This window comes from Podarcis raffonei, chromosome 5 (genome assembly GCF_027172205.1).
Source record: "Podarcis raffonei isolate rPodRaf1 chromosome 5, rPodRaf1.pri, whole genome shotgun sequence".
Lineage (NCBI taxonomy): Eukaryota > Metazoa > Chordata > Lepidosauria > Squamata > Lacertidae > Podarcis > Podarcis raffonei.
This window is the reverse complement of record NC_070606.1, coordinates 26,063,568-26,083,984: the sequence shown is the minus strand read 5'-3', so window position 1 is coordinate 26,083,984 and position 20,417 is coordinate 26,063,568. Positions and strand designations below refer to the sequence as shown.

General features: G+C 42.9%; 1 protein-coding gene across 4 annotated transcripts in view; it reads right to left on the bottom strand.

The window, feature by feature from the left end:
* Window positions 1–20,417, bottom strand: part of GRID1 (glutamate ionotropic receptor delta type subunit 1) — a 709,085-nt gene that overhangs the window by 115,896 nt on the left and 572,772 nt on the right. For 3 of the 4 annotated variants that reach the window (XM_053388290.1, XM_053388292.1, XM_053388294.1), the window contains exons 7-8: window positions 9,406–9,567; window positions 7,813–7,932 (exon numbers count right to left, since the gene is read on the bottom strand). In XM_053388290.1, the coding sequence (XP_053244265.1) occupies window positions 7,813–7,932; window positions 9,406–9,567 (282 nt within the window). The remainder of the gene's footprint in view (window positions 1–7,812; window positions 7,933–9,405; window positions 9,568–20,417) is intronic. The other variant, XM_053388291.1, reaches the window with a different exon arrangement.

Here is a 20,417-nt window from a genome sequence, read left to right as displayed (position 1 = left end):
CGAAGCCGCTAAAAATCGGAAAACCCTTTCGTCTTGCGGGTTTTTCGTTTAGCGAGGCATTCGTCTTGCGGGGCACCACTGTACATCAGAAACCTGACTTGCTGTACTAAAAAAAGGGGGAAATTCTGACTCAGATTCCAACCTGTAGCAGAGCTGCTGAAATAAAAAAACATTTGCAAGAAAAAAAGTGTCAGCTCCCAAAGTCTGATACCAACAATTATAATAGCGAGTGTAATGATAATTATAAAAATAAATGAATGCATCAGGTGTCAGACTACTGATTACAAGAACCGGGGAGGGAAGGAGAGTGGTAACTCCTTAATAGTGCATTGGGAACAGAACTCCACTGACAGCAGAACTTTCCATAGAAACAGAAGATTTTTGAAGGTGTCTGTTCTGAGAAGTCAAATCAGTGCTCCGCCAATACCGCAACACTGGGTCTTGATTCAGAAGTGCATATTATATGACTTATGATGAAGATAGCCTTTTAACTGCACTGGAGGGGATGTAGATTCACCTTCAACACCTTGAAAAGTAGGATTGAGCCAAAGCTCCACACCTTCCTTTGCAGCCTCATTTGTTAATACGTGGAAGGGGCTTCGAAGAAGGGCGGAGTCTACCCACTGAGCCAAAGGAAGGAAGTGCTTCTTTTCTAGCCTATGCTATGTTGCAACTCAAAATACAGTACAGTGGTACCTCAGGTTACAGACACTTCAGGTTACATACGCTTCGGGTTACAGACTCCGCTAACCCAGAAATAGTACTTTGGGTTAAGAACTTTGCTTCAGGATGAGAACAGAAATCGCACATTTTTTGTTATGTAAATAGCAGCCTGGGGAGCCTCACAATCATGGGATGTGAAGCTTAATTCTTCCCATCCCTGCCACAGGGTTGTCAGAAATTGCCTCTCTGAAAGTGCCTGGCAGATTTCTCGTTCCCAATAACAGCCTGTAGGGTCCCTTCAGAGTCCCAGAATGGTTATTTACCCCTGGGTTCTGCCCAGTGAGTTCTCAACTCCCCAGGGAGGAAATGACTCTTCCCATCACAGGTCCCTTTTTGTAATATGCTGTGCTTGTAATTTTTCTTTGGTATCTCTGCCTCGCCATTGAGGCTGTAACCTCAAACCTCTCCCTCCCATCTATTTCTCTCCCTGCCTGGTCTCTATCACTGCCAAATTTCTCTCTCTGTCTCCCTTTTGTTCCATTCTCATTCAGTACTCAGATCCATTGGCTTTGTTGGTGGTAGACGTTCTCCCTTCCTTGCTGTGCATCCCTGTTCCAAAGGCCCAGTATTTGTCACCAAACTTTTCCCACTTTTTGGCTTCTCCTCCCATCTTACTCCCCAGCTCCCACCAGTCATCTTTTATGAGACTGCTGTGAATGTGAGGGGTGCTCCCTGCACCACCAAGGCATGTTGCCTCCAGCTCTTCACATTGCAGTTTGTAAGAGAAGCTCACACCAGTGGCTATTAGTGTCACTTCTAGTTCAGTCCTAAATCAGTCTTAAATTAGTCCTAAATCAGTTACAAAATGGTTAAACACGAACTGTTCAGGACACCCCAGTAAATATTATATCCCACTACATAAATCATCACACAAATGCTATGAAACTCCAGTTTGACATCAGTTCTCAAGCCCTTCGCTCCTATGAAGCTCCCCCCCCCATATAACTTTAACTGAGTTTCACCAAGAACCAAAAAAGGAGGCATTGTGTAGTACATCCTTGAATAGCCTCTTCTACGGCTTTTGTTTGGCCACTTAGCAGCGCTAGTGGGAGTTGAACAATGGGGAAATGGCACACTGGGAGATAGTGTTTAACATAAACACCATCTCCAACTCCTTGAAAGATTCCATCAATGGTGTCTCCAAATTTTTTTACACATCACTTGGGAATACAGGCAAACTAATACCAGTGTACTGGAAGAAGCAAAGATCATCAGTATCAAAGCAATGATTCCTCAACATTCTTCATTGGACTGGTCATGTTGTGTGGATGCCTGATTATCGACTTCCAAAGCAGCTACTTTATTCCAAACTTTAAAATGGAAAGCGTAATGCTGGTGGTCAACAGAAGAGGTTTAAAGAGTCTCTCAAGGCAAATCTTAAAAAAATGTGGTATAAACACCAGCAACCGGGAAACACTGGCCTGCGAGCACTCCAATTGGAGAACAGCCTTTTCCAAAGGTGTCATGGACTTTGAAGATGCTCAAACTCAGGACAAAAGGGAGAAACAAGCTAAGAGGAAGGCACATTTGGCAAAAAATCACTGTGATCAACTCCTGCCCGGAAACCTATGTCCCCACTGTGGAAGGACATGTGGATCCAGAATTGGCCTCCACAGTCATTTACGGACTCTCTGTTAAAACTGTGTTTATGGAAGAAAATCTTAACATATTGCTCCCACTCCCTTTTCCTGAAACTAAATAGCTCTGTGAGCTGCCAGTTACATTCCTGCACCCAACCCCACCCGCTTCCTAAACTAATATCAGCTTCGGAAGAGGATTGCAGATTTGGGAAAGGACACAGGAGGAAAGGATTAAACACCTTAGTGCTTCTTTCCCAGTTGGGCTTCTAATTAGTTAAACAAAGCCCATGGGAAATTCTAATACAAGATCCACTGTGTAGCATCTTGAAAAAGGTAACCCTAGGATTACACACCTTGGGAAGGAGCTTTGAGGCCTGCAACTGATTTTTATACTGAAAATGAAGGCTTGCCCATAACCATTCACCACTTTATTATTGCAGAACTTTTATGAGCATTTTCTAAAAAAATTGTGGAGTTTATTTTGGAATCACATAGCCAAACTGGGAAACAATTTCTGTTATAAGTCCCCCCCCCCCATTTCATACCACCATCCCCCTTCTGGTATATCATGATTTTCATTTACGATCTCAGTAGATTTTCAACTATCTAGGGAGCGACACAGTTCACACAGCAGTAAAAGGAAGCACTTAATTATTGAAATAAGCTAATCTTGTTAGCATTGCCGTGGGAGGATCATATCTCCAAAGAATTCAATAACAAAAGAGATCTGCTAGTATGTACGAAGACTAAGTGGCGATAACTAGACCTCAGCGTCAAATCTAACACTTTGAACAGTATCAGTGTCTCCCTCAGCTGGCAGGCATAAGGTATGCTTGGAAGAAGTGGTGATTGTGTAATGGGACTCGCTGGCAGCACTTTGGGAAGATGGTTGGACGTTTAACCCCTTTTCTCAATCATCTCCAGAAAGTGGCCCTCTCATAATAACTCCCTTCTTATACTGACTCATAACTGAGCATGGAATGTGGTACACCTTTTGGAACCCCACACCACATGGTCATGATTAATATAATTTGGGTACCAGCAGAAATGCAGATGCAAATCAGAACCAAAATACCTAACATGAACTGTCATCACTAAAGCATGCACACACACACACACACACAGAGAGAGAGAGAGAGAGAGAGAGAGAGAGAGAGAGAGAGAGGGAGAGAGACTGCTGTATCATCATCTTATCTTGAACTACAAGCTCCTAGTTAAACACAACTGAAAAATGCAGAGGGATATTGAAGCCACTGGACCCATAGGTCAGTGACAAAGCACATGCTTGATATGCAGAAAATGTCCCAGATTCAATCCCCGTCAAGACCAGTAAAAAGGGCTTCAAGTAGCAAATATCAGATAACAAGGCCTCAATCATACCAGCTTCACCACACTTAAAATGAATGTTCATCCCCGGCAATCAAACTAGTATGATAGAGCTAGCATTGCTCAGAAGTACAAAAATACAAAATGTTATTCGGGGGCGGGGATGCAAACTGAAACATGGTCAACCTTTAAAATTAGTTACTTTCTGAATTTTTCAACGCAGCTCTCCGGTACAACAATGGAAATGCTATGTAGTAAGATGTGCATTGAGGGTGTATACATGAGTGAAAATAACATGCAGAAATGCATTAGATATGGGGAGATTGCTTTGTAGAAATGTGTGCATTGGGCAAAATTGTATACAAAAATGTGTATGCTAGAGGAAATGCAGGTGAATTGCACAAACTCTGCTGGAAATTTGGAGAACTGAATTTAAGATGGGGGGGAGAGAGAAACTGAAATTGGCAGATTCATGCATTTCTTTCTGAGTAAGTAGGAACTTGATGTTTTTAAAGCACTATATAACCTATTTGATCAGAGGTCACAGTAGGCCTTAAAAAAAAAAAGAATCCAGGCAAATACAGTGATAATAATGGCTCTATTGTATTATCTTCAAGTTTCTGAAAAGAATTATATCCAGTTTTACATGGCATATGGCCCAAACATTATGTCTTGTTTTTAAAACCAGCTGCTTCACCAATGGCAAGATTTTGTTTAAAATAGTAACAGGAATGAAAAGCATCAAAAAGCACGACTTCAACCACAACCAAGCGAAATCACAAACACTACCAGAAGTGATTTCTGCAATCTGCTTGGGAAAGTGCTAAGGGAAACAGTAAGGCTGATTCTAAGAAACAGATGATATTTAAAGAAAATGAAGCTTTTTTAAAAAAAAAGGTGTTTGAAATGACACAAATGAATATCCAATGATAAATGTTATCACTGGAAACAGAATGTTTCTTGTAATATACGGCATGTGTGTGAGATGGCAGTTTTGCCTCCGTTCTGAATACCTTGAGAAACAACTGATAAGGCTTGCTTTAAAAATGAAAAGAAAGCACAATGTTGTGAAACGAAACTAGTAGAAATGTGTACAACGGAGCTGCATCATACACACATTTAATTTATGTAAATTCAACTATACGAATTTAGCAACAGCTCCCACAAAAGTATCAAGGAACCCTTTCGCTTCCCTTGTTCCTCCTTCCTTCTTATAGGATCCCATTGGGGTGGACTTTGGTTTTCAGATTTCAATGGCACCCTGTGTGAGACCAAAATTTGGTGCCCCCCCCACCTCTTGCCTTCCATTCTGCTGAATTCACTACATCATAGTTGTGACACCCTGCAGTGCCCCCTAGGCCTGGTACTCAGGGCGGTGGAACCAGTTGCCCTGCCCTCTGATCTCATTTGCCAGTTGAAGGATCCATTCCAGCCTTTTCATTCTGCCTCAACGGGACCTGCTTGACGTTGTCTCTATCTGCCTACCTTCTTCCTACTTTTTTTTAAAATCCTTTCCTGGATTCTTCCCCCTTTTGGAAGGTCCTTTCTGCTGGTCACTTGCCTGTGGAGAGGCAGCAAAGAGATGGAGAAGGAGAACCCAAGGTTCTTGAAATATACTCAGAGTCGAGAGTGGATTTCATGCTCTTTATTCAGCTCATAGCGGTGAGAAGGAATAGAAGTTCCCCCAGAATGTCTGCTTTATATACATTATTTACACAATGGGCCCCACATAATTGGCTAATTCCTAGATTCTCCTGTAGGCCAATCAGGATGCGGATTCCCTTCCACCTGGAGCTGGATTGGGTAGCTCCTGTGGACCAATCAGACTGCTGCATTCTGGATCCTATTGTTCTAGGACCAATCAGACTGCTGCATTCTGAATACTATTGTTCTAGGACCAATCAGACTGCTGCATTCTGAATACTATTGTTCTAGGACCAATCAGACTGCTGCATTTTGGATCCTATTCAACTCAGTACATAACAGTTCTCCTCGCCCCATGACAGCTAGCTAGTAGCCAACATGTACCAGAGCTCCATCAGCCAGAGGAGAAGGCAGGGAAGCCCTTCTCTCCCTTCATCGATCCATGCAGTTCCTGCTCACTGGCCCCAAGAAGGCACAGGGACTGAGGGGGGCACTGTCGGCATGTAGCAGTGCCCCCAGCCAAATGAGGAAGAGTGAGTGAGCTAGAAGACTTCCCTGAGCCCAAATTTCAAGAGTGCACTTTGGGGGCAATTGAAGATAATTTTGACTATACATGATTTTCAGCTTACCTGCTGACTTTAGAACCTAACCAAGACGTATTATAAAGCATTGGTCTCAACTGATTGGTTGGAACCTACAAGTGGATTGTGTCCAGCCTAATTTGAGTCACACCTGAATAGTAATAGTAATTTATTATTTGTACCCCGCCCATCTGGCTGGGTTTCCCCAGCCACTCTGGGCAGCTGCCAACAAATATTAAAAACACATTAAAATGTCACACATTAAAAACTTCTCTGAACAGGGCTGCCTTCAGATGTCTTCTAAAAGTCTGGTAGTTGTTTATCTCTTTGACATCTGATGGGAGGGCGTTCCACAGGGTGGGCGCCACTACCAAGAAGGCCCTCTGCCTGGTTCCCTGTAGCTTAGCTTCTCCCAGTGAGGGAACCGCCAGAAGGCCCTCAGCGCTGGACCTCAGTGTCTGGGCAGAATGATGGGAGTGGAGACACTTCTTCAGGTATACTGGGCCGAGGCCATTTAGGGCTTTAAAGGTCAACACCAACACAGCACATAGCCATTTTATTTTCCTTTACTGGGCATGGGTGGAAGAGCAGATGGAGAGACAGGCACTTTGGAGAATAAAGGGATGGGAACAACAATCGCAGTGAAAATAAAGAGAACCATGAAAAATTTCAGTGAAAAAAAGGCAATTGGCTTTGCCTCAATTCACCCTTAAACTTTACTTGAATTCAGGACCTTAATTTATCTTCCTCTCCTCCCCTTCCATCAGTCTCCCAACTCCTCCTTCTCACAATGTCCTCATTCAAAAACCCATCAGCACAAGTTCAATTAACTGCTGAATTTTTTGTTTTCTGGCATGGCCTTTCTTGAGATATACTTTCATCACGCAACAACTAAACCACAGACTCTATCCCCTCACACCTTTCCCACTAATTATTGATTAATTCATTTTGCTTTCACATAGCAGGTTTTCATTTCAGTAGCTTCAGATCCTAGAAGGCACCGATTTCCCCCCAACAGCAGGAGCCTAATTCTGCATGGATTTCTCAAAACCAAAATGCGACAAGGCAGACAGCTACATACCCAATGACACTCAGGTTCCAAGCAGATTGACAAAACATTCTATTGCTTGAATCTCTATCAGGCTTCACCTACTTATGCATTTCCTTCTAAGACCCCAACCTACATGTTACACTGTGGATATATGCAATGATAGATGGTTGCGTCTCTGTTGCAGAGGACCCTTGGGAACAGACAGTTTTACAGGGTAGAAGAGAGGTCTAGAGAGTGTGAAATCCTTTGCCTATCTGTGATTTCTCCCTGAAACATCCCAAATTGCTGTGTTTCAAAGAAATTTTTGCCCTGGTCAAGGTGGTTCTTTTTTAAAAAGGTAACACAGGCTAATGTTAAACAGCTGAAATGCAAGAGCCCCACTCTAATTGTATTTGATTTTTAAGAAAATGTAAGCTGCCTTGGGGAACAGAAATAAAATAAATTTATTTCCTCTTCTACATAGTCATATCTTTCTTTCAGTATAACACTCTGTCTCTGCACTGAAAGATTTTACAGGGACTAGAAATAAAATATCACATTTTGTTTCCCAAGTAGGACAGGTCTTAGTTATACCAATTATACTATAATTCACCTGGAAATACCTACAAGTAGAGCTTAACATTTTCACAATTATGCTCACTGTCTCAGTGTTGGAATATTTTAAGGAATAAAGCACATTTGAGAACAATTTTCTGGACTCCATCCTGACAGCCTAAAATGGTTATCTCTCAAGGCTTAGGTGTGTGAGAAATTAGAAAATATTATTTCCACAGCTAACGACTTTAGTGCTATGAGCAAGATCAGTTCCACCAGTTGTTCTAAAACGGTAGCATTATCCCTAGGATATTAGAATGTAACTCTCCTTCAGTGTGAACAGAAAAGCAGAAAAAAGAGAAAACATTGTTACCCTCCGCACATCTTTCCCGAATGTTTCACTGTAGCTGGTTCCAAGGATTTCAAACTGGACGTAGGGGTTGGCACCATCTTCTCTAAACTCCATAACCCCCGTGAGACCAGTGATGTGACCCTAAGGAAACAAGGTCATCAGTTTTAGGACATTTATTATATAGATCACAAAAGTTGTGTAATGAAACTGAAAGTAGCATCATGTATCATAAGCACCACAAATGCCCACAATAGTCTACAAACACAAGAACCCATTTTCTAAAAATAGAACCCATTTTCTAAAATAGAACCCATTTTTAAAATAAATAGATTTTTATGTAAATTGTACGTAGTATGATCTTAATCTACATCAATGAAAAATAATAATCCTTTTTTTTAAAGGAACCCATTCTGTAAAGAAACTAGAGAATGTTGGCAAAGACCATTTAATACTCATAAGCACCTGTGGGAGATTTAGCACACACTAGAACTGCCAAAAGAGCAGAAAATATTTTATTTGGATTTAAAACAGAATTCTGCTGGGGCCTTGTGCAGATATAAGCCATACTTGGCATGTCTGGATAATGTTGGGGACTGACCACAACCTAGAACACAAAACCACAGTTCTCATTCTTCATGCCTAGAGTTGCAAGTAAGAATGGCATGACTATTCAAAGCTAGGATGCTAAATTCAAGCAGGGCACAGCAGGCTGCCTCCAAATGGGGATATTAACCTACACTTGTCCTCCCAGTTTCCCCTTCTCCAAAGAAAAATAACTTACCTCAGCTAAGTAGAAGGGGGTAGTGGGCTCCAATCATGAAAGGGGACACCTGGCTGCTAAATCCCATTATCCCCAGCAGCAAATGACACTCCAAGGTCATTTGCAATCAATGAGAAGGCTTATGGCAGCGGTCAATGCTACACAATGTGACATTTTCTGCCAGGCATCATGGGGCACAGGCCCTTCTCATGCCACATAAGGGCCTTCACCACTTGGTATTTCCTCCTCCTTCCACAAGGCTTTTGTTTTGTTGTTTCATTTTATATTGGGAAAGAAGGGGACTGGTGGGTGGGGCAGGGCAGAGGTGATCCAAAGCCCAGATAGGTCTATGTCGGCATTCACAAAACCTCTTGCAAATTCGTCCCTTCATCTGCCTTGACCATTGCCTCAGAAGAGCGAGGAACATTCTCAGGGATGACTCACCCTGGCCAGCACCTTTTTAATCTCCTGCTCTTGTGCAGGAGATATAGAAGCATGAAAAGCTGCACCAACAAGTTAAAGAACAGTTTCTACCCCTGGGCCGTGAGGCTGCTGAATGGAAGACAGCAACATTGCAGCTGACGTTTGGGTTTGGTGGTCGTACGACAGCACACAGAGTGTAACAAGGACTGAGAGATTGGGGGGGGGGGAGCTCGTTTAATCTCACTGTAAGCAAGTGGTACAGTGACAAATAAAGTATTTCTATTCTATTCTCCCTGAATCCTGGCCAATGTGTTCCCCAGCTCACCCTCTGTTTTCCTCCTGATCCTGCCATGCCAAAGCAATGTGACTTCCTTGGTAAGGAAGCTTGCCTGCTCAGTCTGCCCGCTGGGTTTCCATTTTCCTATTCTTACCTTCTTAATCGTTTCCAGCATGGAGCGGCCTCCGTTCCAAGGCTTGGTTGATTTCCTCATGCAGTTCAGGCTTGCCATGCTGTGCCACTTCCTGTCCTCCAGCTTTCTGTGGAAGGCGTTGGCCAACATAAGCACACTGTCATAGAGATAGAGGTTGGAGACCTGAAAACAGGGACAAAACGTAATACAGATATGAGGAAATTGTTAAAGAATCCCCAGTATGTTTAAGGGTATAGTGGGGTATGCAAAACCAAGCATGGAACTGATTCATATTTAAAGCAATAGCAAGCCCATCATGTAAATAATTGTTGATTACCTATTTTGCTATGGTTTCACAAACGACAGCAAGATACAGAAGGAATCAGCACTCTGGTAGAGCACATGCATTATATGTAGAAATTCTGGGTTTTACTAGAATAAACCCATTGAAATTAATGGACCTAATTTAGTCAGGTTCTTTACTTTCAATGGGTTGACTCTGAGTAAGACTCCTGAGTAAGTCAACTGAGATTACCATCCTCTGAGTTTAATACCTGGCATCTCTCCATAGCCAGAATCCCATATCTCTGTATTTTCTTCCCCAGATGAATTCAATGCAAAATGTTCATTCTTGACCAGGTTAGGCTGCTGACACAGAGCCCACGTAAATCTGCAAAGCGGATCCTCCTTTTCAAGTGTCTGCGTTGTGCGTGTGCCAGGGCACCCCCCCTACACACACCCAGGGGAAGGGGAGGGGGATGATCCCGAGCCCACAGTGGCCCCGCGATTGCGCCTCTGGCCTGTTGGCCAATTAGAGAGTGGTGGCGTGATTGTGGGGGCCTTTAAAAGGCGGTGGTGCGTTGTCAGGGCTTCATCTGGCTTCATGCCACTGAACACCAGCCCACCCGCCCTAGTTTTAAGTGTCCACTTTGGCCTTGCTCTGGACACCGGTTGGCCACCTGTTTTGGAACAGGGGCTGGGTAGGATTTTTTTTCCATTTGGCAGATTGGCACTGGCCATTTGGTTTTCGCCTACCTCTTAGCAATCATCACAACTTTGTAAGGTTAGGCGGTTTGGCATTGGCTTATTGTGATGTGGGGGAGGGGAGGTGCGGCCATCACCTGCCCCTCCAGGTACAAGGGTATTCCATTAGAGAAATCCATGGGTCTGGATCTCGCCCAAAGTCTGCTTGAGGGGCTAGGGCCATGCCAGGACCCAACAGGAACCCCGGGGTGAGCTTCAGTTGGTTGCCATTGACAGAGCTCCCTCTTTTGGTGGTTTACCCTTTCAGACTTCCTGCAAGGTGGGCAGGAGTCAGTTATAATTATTGCCAATGCCTAAGCCAATACCGGGACGCGGGTGGCGCTGTGGGTAAAACCTCAGTGCCTAGGACTTGCCGATCGCATGGTCGGCGGTTCGAATCCCCACGGCGGGGTGAGCTCCCGTCATTCGGTCCCAGCTCCTGCCCACCTAGCAGTTCGAAAGCACCCTTAAGTGCAAGTAGATAAATAGGTATCGCTTTATAGCGGGAAGGTAAACGGCGTTTCTGTGTGCTGCTCTGGTGCCGGTTCGCCAGAGCAGCTTCGTCACGCTGGCCACGTGACCCGGAAGTGTCTGCGGACAGCGCTGGCTTCCGGCCTCTAGAGTGAGATGAGCGCACAACCCTAGAGTCTGTCAAGACTGGCCCGTACGGGCAGGGGTACCTTTACCTTTAAGCCAATACCACTCACATTTCTTTAATCAATAAAGTCGTGGCCTAAATTTTGCCCATTAACCTTTAAACTAAAATTCTGTGTCAATGTGTTTTTATTATTCCTGGGGGTGTGCACCTGGGCCTTGATGCACAAGTCTCTCTCTCTCTTTTTAACCTCAGTCACTCTCCAAGCAAGCTGATATCTGAGTTTGCCTCTAACAACTTGAAAGCATGTCTAAAAATTACCAAGACAAAACTGACGGCAGATTAAATATGATTATTTTAAGAGCTCTGAATTGTGACTTGGCCTTAGAGGCCCATTTTTGCATCCATGCCCAAATTATAGCAGGGGCAGGAAACTCTGATTGCCCTACACTTTTGTTGCTATTGCACCAATATAACTAAATCTGAGAAGGTAGCTCTAGGAGACTCAAATCAGAGTGCCAATGGAGCTGCAAAAATAGCCAAAGTTTAACCTCAGGGGATTTGAGTCTGCAGCTCATTATTCTACCCAACTCCAGTTTTTGTCTCTTCATACCACATTTCAAAAGCCAACGTTCAAGCAAGTATTTGTCATTTAGTTGGACTCCCCGTTCTCCTTTTATACTGAGCTTCTCATCGGGGTTCTGTAGCTCACTTAAAAGCAGGTTTTACGCATAGAAGGCGAAACTATACCATTTTGTTTAATGTACCGAAAGTGAGAGACCAGATTCCTTCTGCTCCCTGATGAATTCCATTTCACACCCACATTTCATATTAGTAATTCATTGTAGAGTTGAGTTTTAGTAGCCAGCGTGAAAAGCACTACACATACTCTCAGGTTTGAACTGTTCTATTATAGTTCTGCAGAGAGGGAAGTCACAGCATCTTTTTCCAAGAACACACTTTCTCTTTCTCTCTATAGAAAGCTCTAGGACTGACTTCATGTTCTATCTGCCACAGTTCCTGCATTGCTATATTCCCCATCCCTGGGTATTTACCAGACAATTCCTTCTTGGGGTGTATATATGATGTGGTTCTTTTCAAAAATTCTTTATTTTGAAGACTGTTCATTCTGAACATCTTCTATTTTGAAAGATGTATATATATATATCCTTGCCAAAAAAACTGCTGTTTGAGGACACAGACAGCTTGCCTATTTCCCATTTCCCTCACTGTTTGCAGCAGGGATGGGAAATATGTGGCTCACAAGATGTTGGGGGACCACAGTTTCCATAGTCGCTGACCTTTCGTCCTGATAGCTGAGGCTCATAGGGGTTGGAGTCCAACAACATTCAGAGGCCCACAGGTTTCCCATGCCTGGTTTATGGTATTTAGTATGTGTGCTCTCACTCATGGCCTCTAGGTTTTTTGTTCATTGTTAATGTGCATGTTCTCTTTAAGGCAGAATCCACTTCTCTCTCATATGCCTGAAGCATAAGTATTTTCATATGTTTAGATGGGCAGGTAGAATGGAGGGGCAGATGTTAGTGGGAAATAGAACATTCCAGAGGTCCAAATGGTGACAAGAAGTGATGGGCAGGGAATCCAAAAATCAAATAGAAGAAAAGGCGAGTGCCTTTGATGTCGCTATTGGCAGTGGATAGGGTTGCAACTATATTACACCAACACAAGAAGCACGGCTGTAAGCAGCTGCTTATAGGTAGGAAACCTAAGCAGAAAATTGGGGACCCAAGAAATTTCAAATTGAGAAAATGAGCACAAAGCACAGGGTAGGGAAAATAGTATACATTATTTCCCATCACATTTCAGACCACTCTGATCCTTTGTCAGGGAAATCTACAATTTGAAAATATTTATAATTACAGAACTGAGTATTTTAAGCTTAATAACCAATCTGTAAAAATCATGACAGCCTTAAAACAAGAACTATTAAAAAAAAAAGTTTAGGAAATATACATGAATTCAAAGTAGAGATACACATCACTCAAACTCTGCATCTTCCACCAGCGACTTACTAAAATCACTCCACACGGAAAGGCCCCTTCAAACTTTGCAGTTCACTGCACAGAAGGAAAACAACACCACCACAAATGTGTTTCCAGATCAGGGTCAAACTAATTTCCCCCAGTTCCCTCCCATGCTTTAGATACAGCAAGAACCTTTCCAGCTACCTTTCCTCCTTTAAACATGACATTCAGAATTCCACATTGCTGTCACTTCAAATCCCTTTCAGGGGCCCCATCCGTTACGGACTCATAGAAGTGAACGCGTTTCCCTCACACAACTCTCTTCTGGTGTCAGAGAAGATATTTACAGCATCACACTTTTGCTGCCAAAAATGGAAATGCTGTGAAGGAGGAAAGCTTGCTCACATTTGTTACCTCAAGCACCACCACAAATCTCAATTTGCTGTGAACACCCGCTGCACATGGAGGTGCACGATAACAAGGAATTCATGTAAATTCCTGAACCACTATGCAAGCCCTGCCCAGGTGGTCTCAAGACATGAGAAAAGAGGAAACTGGAGAATTATCTCTGGAGCAGTGTGCCTCGATTGGTAGAAAAGGAGTGCTAAGGAGAAAATAAAAACAAGGTCACCACTTTTGATTTGGGTTTACTGAGTTGTGCAGCACTGCTGATTTTTCCTCGTTACACACTTGGGAGAAGGAATACTTTATTTTATTCAGACAATTTGTTTCCTGCCCCACATCTGGAGATCTATGAGCAGGTAAAAATAACATTTCACAAAACCAAACACAATACACTAAAAATGCAACAGTAGAAACGGCAGTTAAAACGACCTCGAGTGAAAGCTTAGAAATCTGAGCAAAAGGCAGGTTTTAACCTGATGCCTAAAATTGCCTGAAATATAGTTGATTTCAAGGGGGAGGAAGTTCCAAAGTCAGGATACCACAACGGAGAAGCTCCTTTCCTACTTTCAATACATTTCTAGATATGTACATAAGAACAGCAAGACAACCCTTTCCACTGCAAGACCCAGGGAACTTTTACTGGACACATACAAATGTACTTCTTATTACTTTTGCATAATACATCCTGAAAGAATTGGTGATATTGTCCATCTTCATTATAAGCCATGTTCTTTGAGTATCTTTTCAGGAAGTTCTGGTAGTTTAACATGTTCAGCAAGTAATGTCAAAATGAAGACCTAGTGTTCATGGAAGGAACCCCCCAATGTAGCTCTTCACCATGCCAGAATCACCTTGTTTGGAAACTTGGTCAACATTGCCACAAGAAGTTCCCTTTCATATGTTGAACTGCAGCTAGAAAAGGAGGTGCAGGAACACACCATGAATTCGTCCCTTCTTTTCTTATAATGGCAATGGTGCCCACCTGAGAGGGGCCAGAACTGAGTGTCAATGAGTTCTGGCTGAAAAAATAGTCCTGAGTAAGGAGATTTGTTAGAACAGCCCCCATCCAGTGTAGGTTACATGCAAAGGGCCTTCACTGATGCATTAAGGCTGCAATCCTATAATTCCTTGCCTGAGAATACAACCCACTGAACACTGGGATTTCCTTCAGAATATACTTGTATAATCTTGCACTATGGGATGATTCGCACATTAATGAATAATCCCAGATCGAACACTCCAGAGAAGTTTTGGTATCACCCAGTGTTGCCTATAATCGATGCTCATCACTGGGAGCCACTTAACACCTTAAGCTCCAAGTCAGAAAGTGCTGAGGAATGAAGGGAAATCAAATCAAAATCAAGTGTATGTGTGTAGGTCAACCCCATACAGGGTCCATTCCAAACTAGGTTAAAAGGGGACTTGGAAATCCAGGAGCAAATTACTGGTATGGTGAACTGTCAACCTCACCCGGCAGTCAGGAACAAAGAGGATATACTGGTGAAAAGGGGAGAACCTGCCTGCAACTTGGAACGTTCTACTGCTGAGCAAGTTCAATAGATCAGGAACAATTTCTTTCTTTCTTTTTTTGGAAGTTACTCTTTCAAACTTTCTGTTCCTTTAATCAAAAAGAAACATCTTTCAGGAGAATAAGGCAGCTCAGCAGGAGAATGACCCAGTATCATACCTATGGCAGGTTCAGAATAGTCAGCAAGGCTAGGTATCGAGTTAGGCAAGAGGGCAATGGGGAGAGAGACAAACTAGGAAAGCAAGCTGATTGCCAGATGCCATTGCTTGAATAATGCGTTCTCAGGCTGAGTATCCCAAGACTTTCAGTTGCCAAGCACACTCCATGAGTGGACACAACTGTCATCTGTCAAGACTGTAGCAGATGGAGGTAACTGAAACACATGCCACTCTTCCAGAGGCAGAATTTTCTGGAGAGACTTAGAGCCATGTGTATTCACACAGTAAGGTATTACGAAACTCTACTATATACTTAAAGTTCAAAGAGACAGAGTCGAGCCAAAACAGAACTCATCCTGCCTCATCTGTACGAAGTTCGTGGGAAGGTTATATGATGCTGGATGCTTATTGAGCATTCATTCTGATTTGTTTGTGGGAAAGTTAGATGACAGCCTATCAAGGAGTTGCTACCCCATACTTTGCAGTGCATTTCCCCATCACTTTTGATCCTGCAAAAAACTCCATTTCTTTTGGAAGCAGTTTTGCACACTAATGCTTGTAAAGTGAGCTTTAAAATGACCTAGGAAATGACAAAGCTTTAGGCAAAAATTTGGTCCAGTGTTTCAAACCAATATACATGCGCATCAACCTTCCTTACTTCAGCTATTCCCCTTCCAAGTTGTTCTTTTCTTCTTAGACCCCTCCCTTCTGGTCTTACCCTTTACTGTTCATTCTCCTGGACCAGTCCCTCCCAATTCTCTCCCTTTTCTAAGCTGTGTTCTAGAAAAATCACAAAATTGGAGAGATTGATGGCACAGCAGGCTTTGGAAGCTAGCAGTAGCAGAGAAGCTTCCCCATCAGGTTTTTGTGACCAAAGGGCTAGAAAAAGCAGAAAGCAGATTTTGTTGTGTCAAATGGCTTTCTTTCTTATCCTACATAAAAATGAAACGAGTTCCCCTCTACCCCCAAAAGTATGTTACAGTTTGGAATAATTAAAAATCGTCCAAGTCAGAAATAGATAAATAAGTTTGTGGTTGAGATCCTTATGGGATCAGCATTTGCAGACTGAAAAGGGTCTTCTTTTGTTGTATTTGAAACAAAAGAAAAATGATGTACTCATTGCACTCTGTAATTTGTATTGTAAGGTTTCTTCATAAAAGGGGGGGGGGACCAAAAGAAAAAAAGGAAGAGCAAAAACAAAAGAGCCATCCAAATAGATTCAGTCCATCTCATATGACAGTGAGGTTTCTCCTTTTTTTAATACATCTATTTTCTGCTACTTTGTCCATTCTAGTTTTTAAAAGACTCAAGTGACAAGACTTACAGTCATTTCTTTCAGCAACTCTTTCACTATTTAATGGATCACCCTGTCAGGGAATTTTCACCAATACTCAGTTTTCATTTCTTTTTTCTTCATTTTGCTCTTTTATACACAGTTATAACTCCCTGAACAATTTCTCTCTGTCTCTGTTGTTCATATCTTTCAAGTAACAAGTGTCCTTCAGTTACTTGCATAACCCCCCCACACACACAGAATCAACATCCTTCTGAGAGTAACAAAAGATTTCTAGTAATCACAGGACACAAATTCAATCTCAACCGTGTCCCTTAGGCAAAAAAACCCCCAACAACCCCTGATTGACAAAAATGACTTGGCTTCTGTTTCTGAGAGCAGACTGACAGTCATTGGGTTATTCGGACAAATTCCATTCCTGTTCTTTCCTTGCTATCATCCCATATCAAACCACATTTCTCCTTCACATATTTCCAAAGCACTTTGAAAGGCACGTCCACATGGCTGGACCAGTGGCAGAGCTTCATGCTCCAGCACCGGGGGTGGAGAGCAGGTGGGGGCAGGGCGCGTGTCCCGGAGGCATGGCGTGCTGCCCGCAGGGGCACGGGGTGCGCCCTGGGGGCAGGGGGTGCCGCCTGCGGGGGCAGGGCGCCCAGTGCGGGCAGGGGGCAGCTGCGATGGCACCCTGGGGATCGTGCTGCCGCACTCCTCTTCCTCCGCCAGTGGGCTGGACCTCATAGATGATGCTGTCATTTAAAAAAGGTCAGGCCATTTAGCCAACCTATGTGAATTCTCTTTAAATAAGTTAGTGGAGTGGCAAGAAGCAATTCTATAGGGAAGCAGCTTCTACACTGTTCCAGTAAAGAATCACACACACACACACACGCACACACACAGAGAGGGAAAACCAAAAGATACAGTGGTACACTGGTTCTTGAATGTTCAGTTGTACCTTGGGTTACATACACTTCAGGTTACATATGCTTCAGGTTACGGACTCCGCTAACCCAGAAATAGTGCTTCAGGTTAAGAACTTTGCTTCAGGATGAGAACAGAAATCGTGCTCCAGCGGCACGGCAGCAGCAGGAGGCCCCATTAGCTAAAGTGGTGCTTCAGGTTAAGAACAGTTTCAGGTTAAGAACGGACCTCCGGAATGAATTAAGTACTTAACCCGAGGTACCACTGTAATCCTCTCTGGAAGTCCGTTCAACTTCCGAAACATTAAAAAAACCAAGGCGTGGCTTCCGAATGGCTGCAGGAGCTTCCTGCACTCAAGCAGAAGCCACGTTAGACGTTCGGCTTCTGAAAAACATTCGAAAACTGAAACACTTACTTCTGGGTTTTTGGCATTCGGGAGCCGATTCGTTCGTCAACTAAGCCGCTCGAGAACCAAGGTTCCACTATACTAACATACGTTCCAAAGACCCCAGAATTATCTCCAGAATCAATCCATGGACTATTGACTTTGATGAAAGGTTCTCAGAGGGGCTGTACATACAGCAATATTACTTCTAATGTTAACTAAGATCTAACATGGTGGAGTAGGAGAAATATATTCTTTCCCTATTCCTTAAGAGATATTCAGAATGGACTACAGCAGTCAAGATCAAACTAACAGACTGCTCTTATAAACATCAGGAACTGCTTGGGCAGGCAGTAGCCATAGTAGTGACTGATACAGATATGACCCCCTGGTGCTATTGAAACATCAGTCCTTCCAAATCCCTGCATAGTGCAATTCTGCAATGCTGAAGTCAAGGAGAAGAGCAGAGCATCGGCAAAAGGCTGTGCTGGCGCTTTTGAAAAGGGCAGCAATTACTATCCGGTATCAAATATTTCATTCTTCAGTAACGTTGAAAGAGTGGTGGCATTTCAATTCCAGGCAGTCTTAAAGGAAAGTAATTACTTAGATCCATTGCAATCTGGTTTCTGGCCTGGCTATTGGATGGAAACAGTCTTGATCACCCTGGTGGATGACTACACCAGGGAATGGATGGGTTGAATGTAACCCTGCTTGTTCTTCTGGACCTCTTGGCAGCTTTCAGTACCATTGAGCATGGTTTCCTCCTAGATCATCTTATTGGATTGCCACCATTTTTAATTGGCTCTGGGTCTTTCTGAAAAGACAAACCCAATCAGTGGCACTGGGAGACTTCTGTTCCGCCTTTGGTCTATGGGGTACTGCACCTCAAGCTTGTTAATATCTTGTACATCAAGAATGTTTTGTTGCTGTTGTTGGCTCTGCAGACTGAAGTTCAAAATAACCTTACATCTACAACAAACCTGTAAAGTAGGTCATATTACAGCTCAGGGTGAATAAGGTCTGAAGCTATTGGCTTATGTAAGGGCACTCAATGAACATTTAAAGAGCCAGATCAGGCAATGGCCCATCTAATCCAGCAACCTGTTCTCAAAGTGACAAATCAGATGTCTATGACTTCATGGCTAAGATTATGTTTGAACTAAGGACTTGTAACTCAGCTCATAGCATGTGTGTTTAACTACTTCAATCCCCCAGGGTACTATAAATGCTTTTTATATATTTTGGGTTTAGATGGAGTAACGTCAGCTGCCTCAGATCCTTTCATCCCATATTTTAAATATAAAAACTCCAAAGAACAAACTGAGTTTAGGTAAATCAGTTCCTGCAAGCACACACAAAATGTGAATAGAAATAACATTTTTTTTAAAAAAACAACCCCAGAAGCACAGAGCTGTGAAATTATTTTTCAGTAATAACAGAAACCCTACACCTTAGCTGGTAAATATATTATTTCGGGGGTAATGGATGATCTGCATCACACAGCACAACTAATAATAGAGCAGGAGTCATTTTGAAAATCTGTGCTCACAACAGCATATTACCTTTATTCTGTCTAGGACAACTTACTCGCATTCTAACAGTGCAACACTGTGTGCTTCTTCTTGCCTCCAGGTCACACCACTGGTGACTTCCAATGATGGCAAGACGTCTGAACTTAAAGGTCAATTGTCCCATTAAGAAGAGATTAGTCTCCATTGTGGGAAGCAATGTTAACGTGACACGTATTTCCAGTTCAAGTGTGCAAGAGATGCTGCAATTGACTCCCAGGTTCAGGATAAACAGTTGAGGGCCCTCAGCCAGAAAGTGTTGGTTAGTGTTTAATAGCTCATATATGTTGTTCAATAGAGGGAAGAATGGGACAACCATTTTCCTAGCATGCAGTGCATATTCAGGAATTGAGTTAACAGACTTGCTCTAGACTTAGCTAGTTGCCTCCCCCTAGAGGAACAGGCACACAGTCTGAGACTGCTCCTAGAGTCGTCACTCAGAGTTCAAGTAGTTTCAGTGGTTCATGGTGCTTTTTGCTGGCCCACCAGCTACAACTGTTCCTGGAGAAAGAGAGCCTGGCCACAGCAGTCCATGCTCCATATAAGCTCCCAGTTAGACTACTGCAATGCACTCTGCTTGGGGCTGCCCTTGACAATGACATGCAACTTGCAGATAGTGCAAAAGGTGGAAGTGAGTTTGCAGTTCAACACCAATCCTAAAGGAATTGAACTGGCTGCCAATATGCTTCCTCCCCACTTTCACAGTGTTTGTCATAATGTTTAGAACCCAGAATGGATTGGGACCATGATACTTGAGAGAGCACCTCTCACTACATATTCCTGCCTTAAAGTTAAGATCTGGTGAGGTGGGAGAGAACTCTCCTCCACACCAAATTAAAACCTGGCTTTTTACTCAGGCATTTGGCCTATGGTGAGAATAGCTTAGAATTTGACTTGCTTGTGATGTTTGCTGGTGCTCAGCATTTAAGATTTTATGCTGAACATGACTATTATTGGTTATGCTTCATGTTTTTTTGGTTTGATTGCTGTATCTTGCCCTGAGATCAACTGATATTTATTTATTTATATTCTGCCCTATACCTGGAGGTCCCAGGGAGGTTCACAGAATAAAATCAAAATATAAAACCACGAAATACTTAATCAAAATAAAAACAACAACCCAATAGCTCCCCCCCAAAAAACCCACATTTTTTTTAAAAAAATTGATATAGCT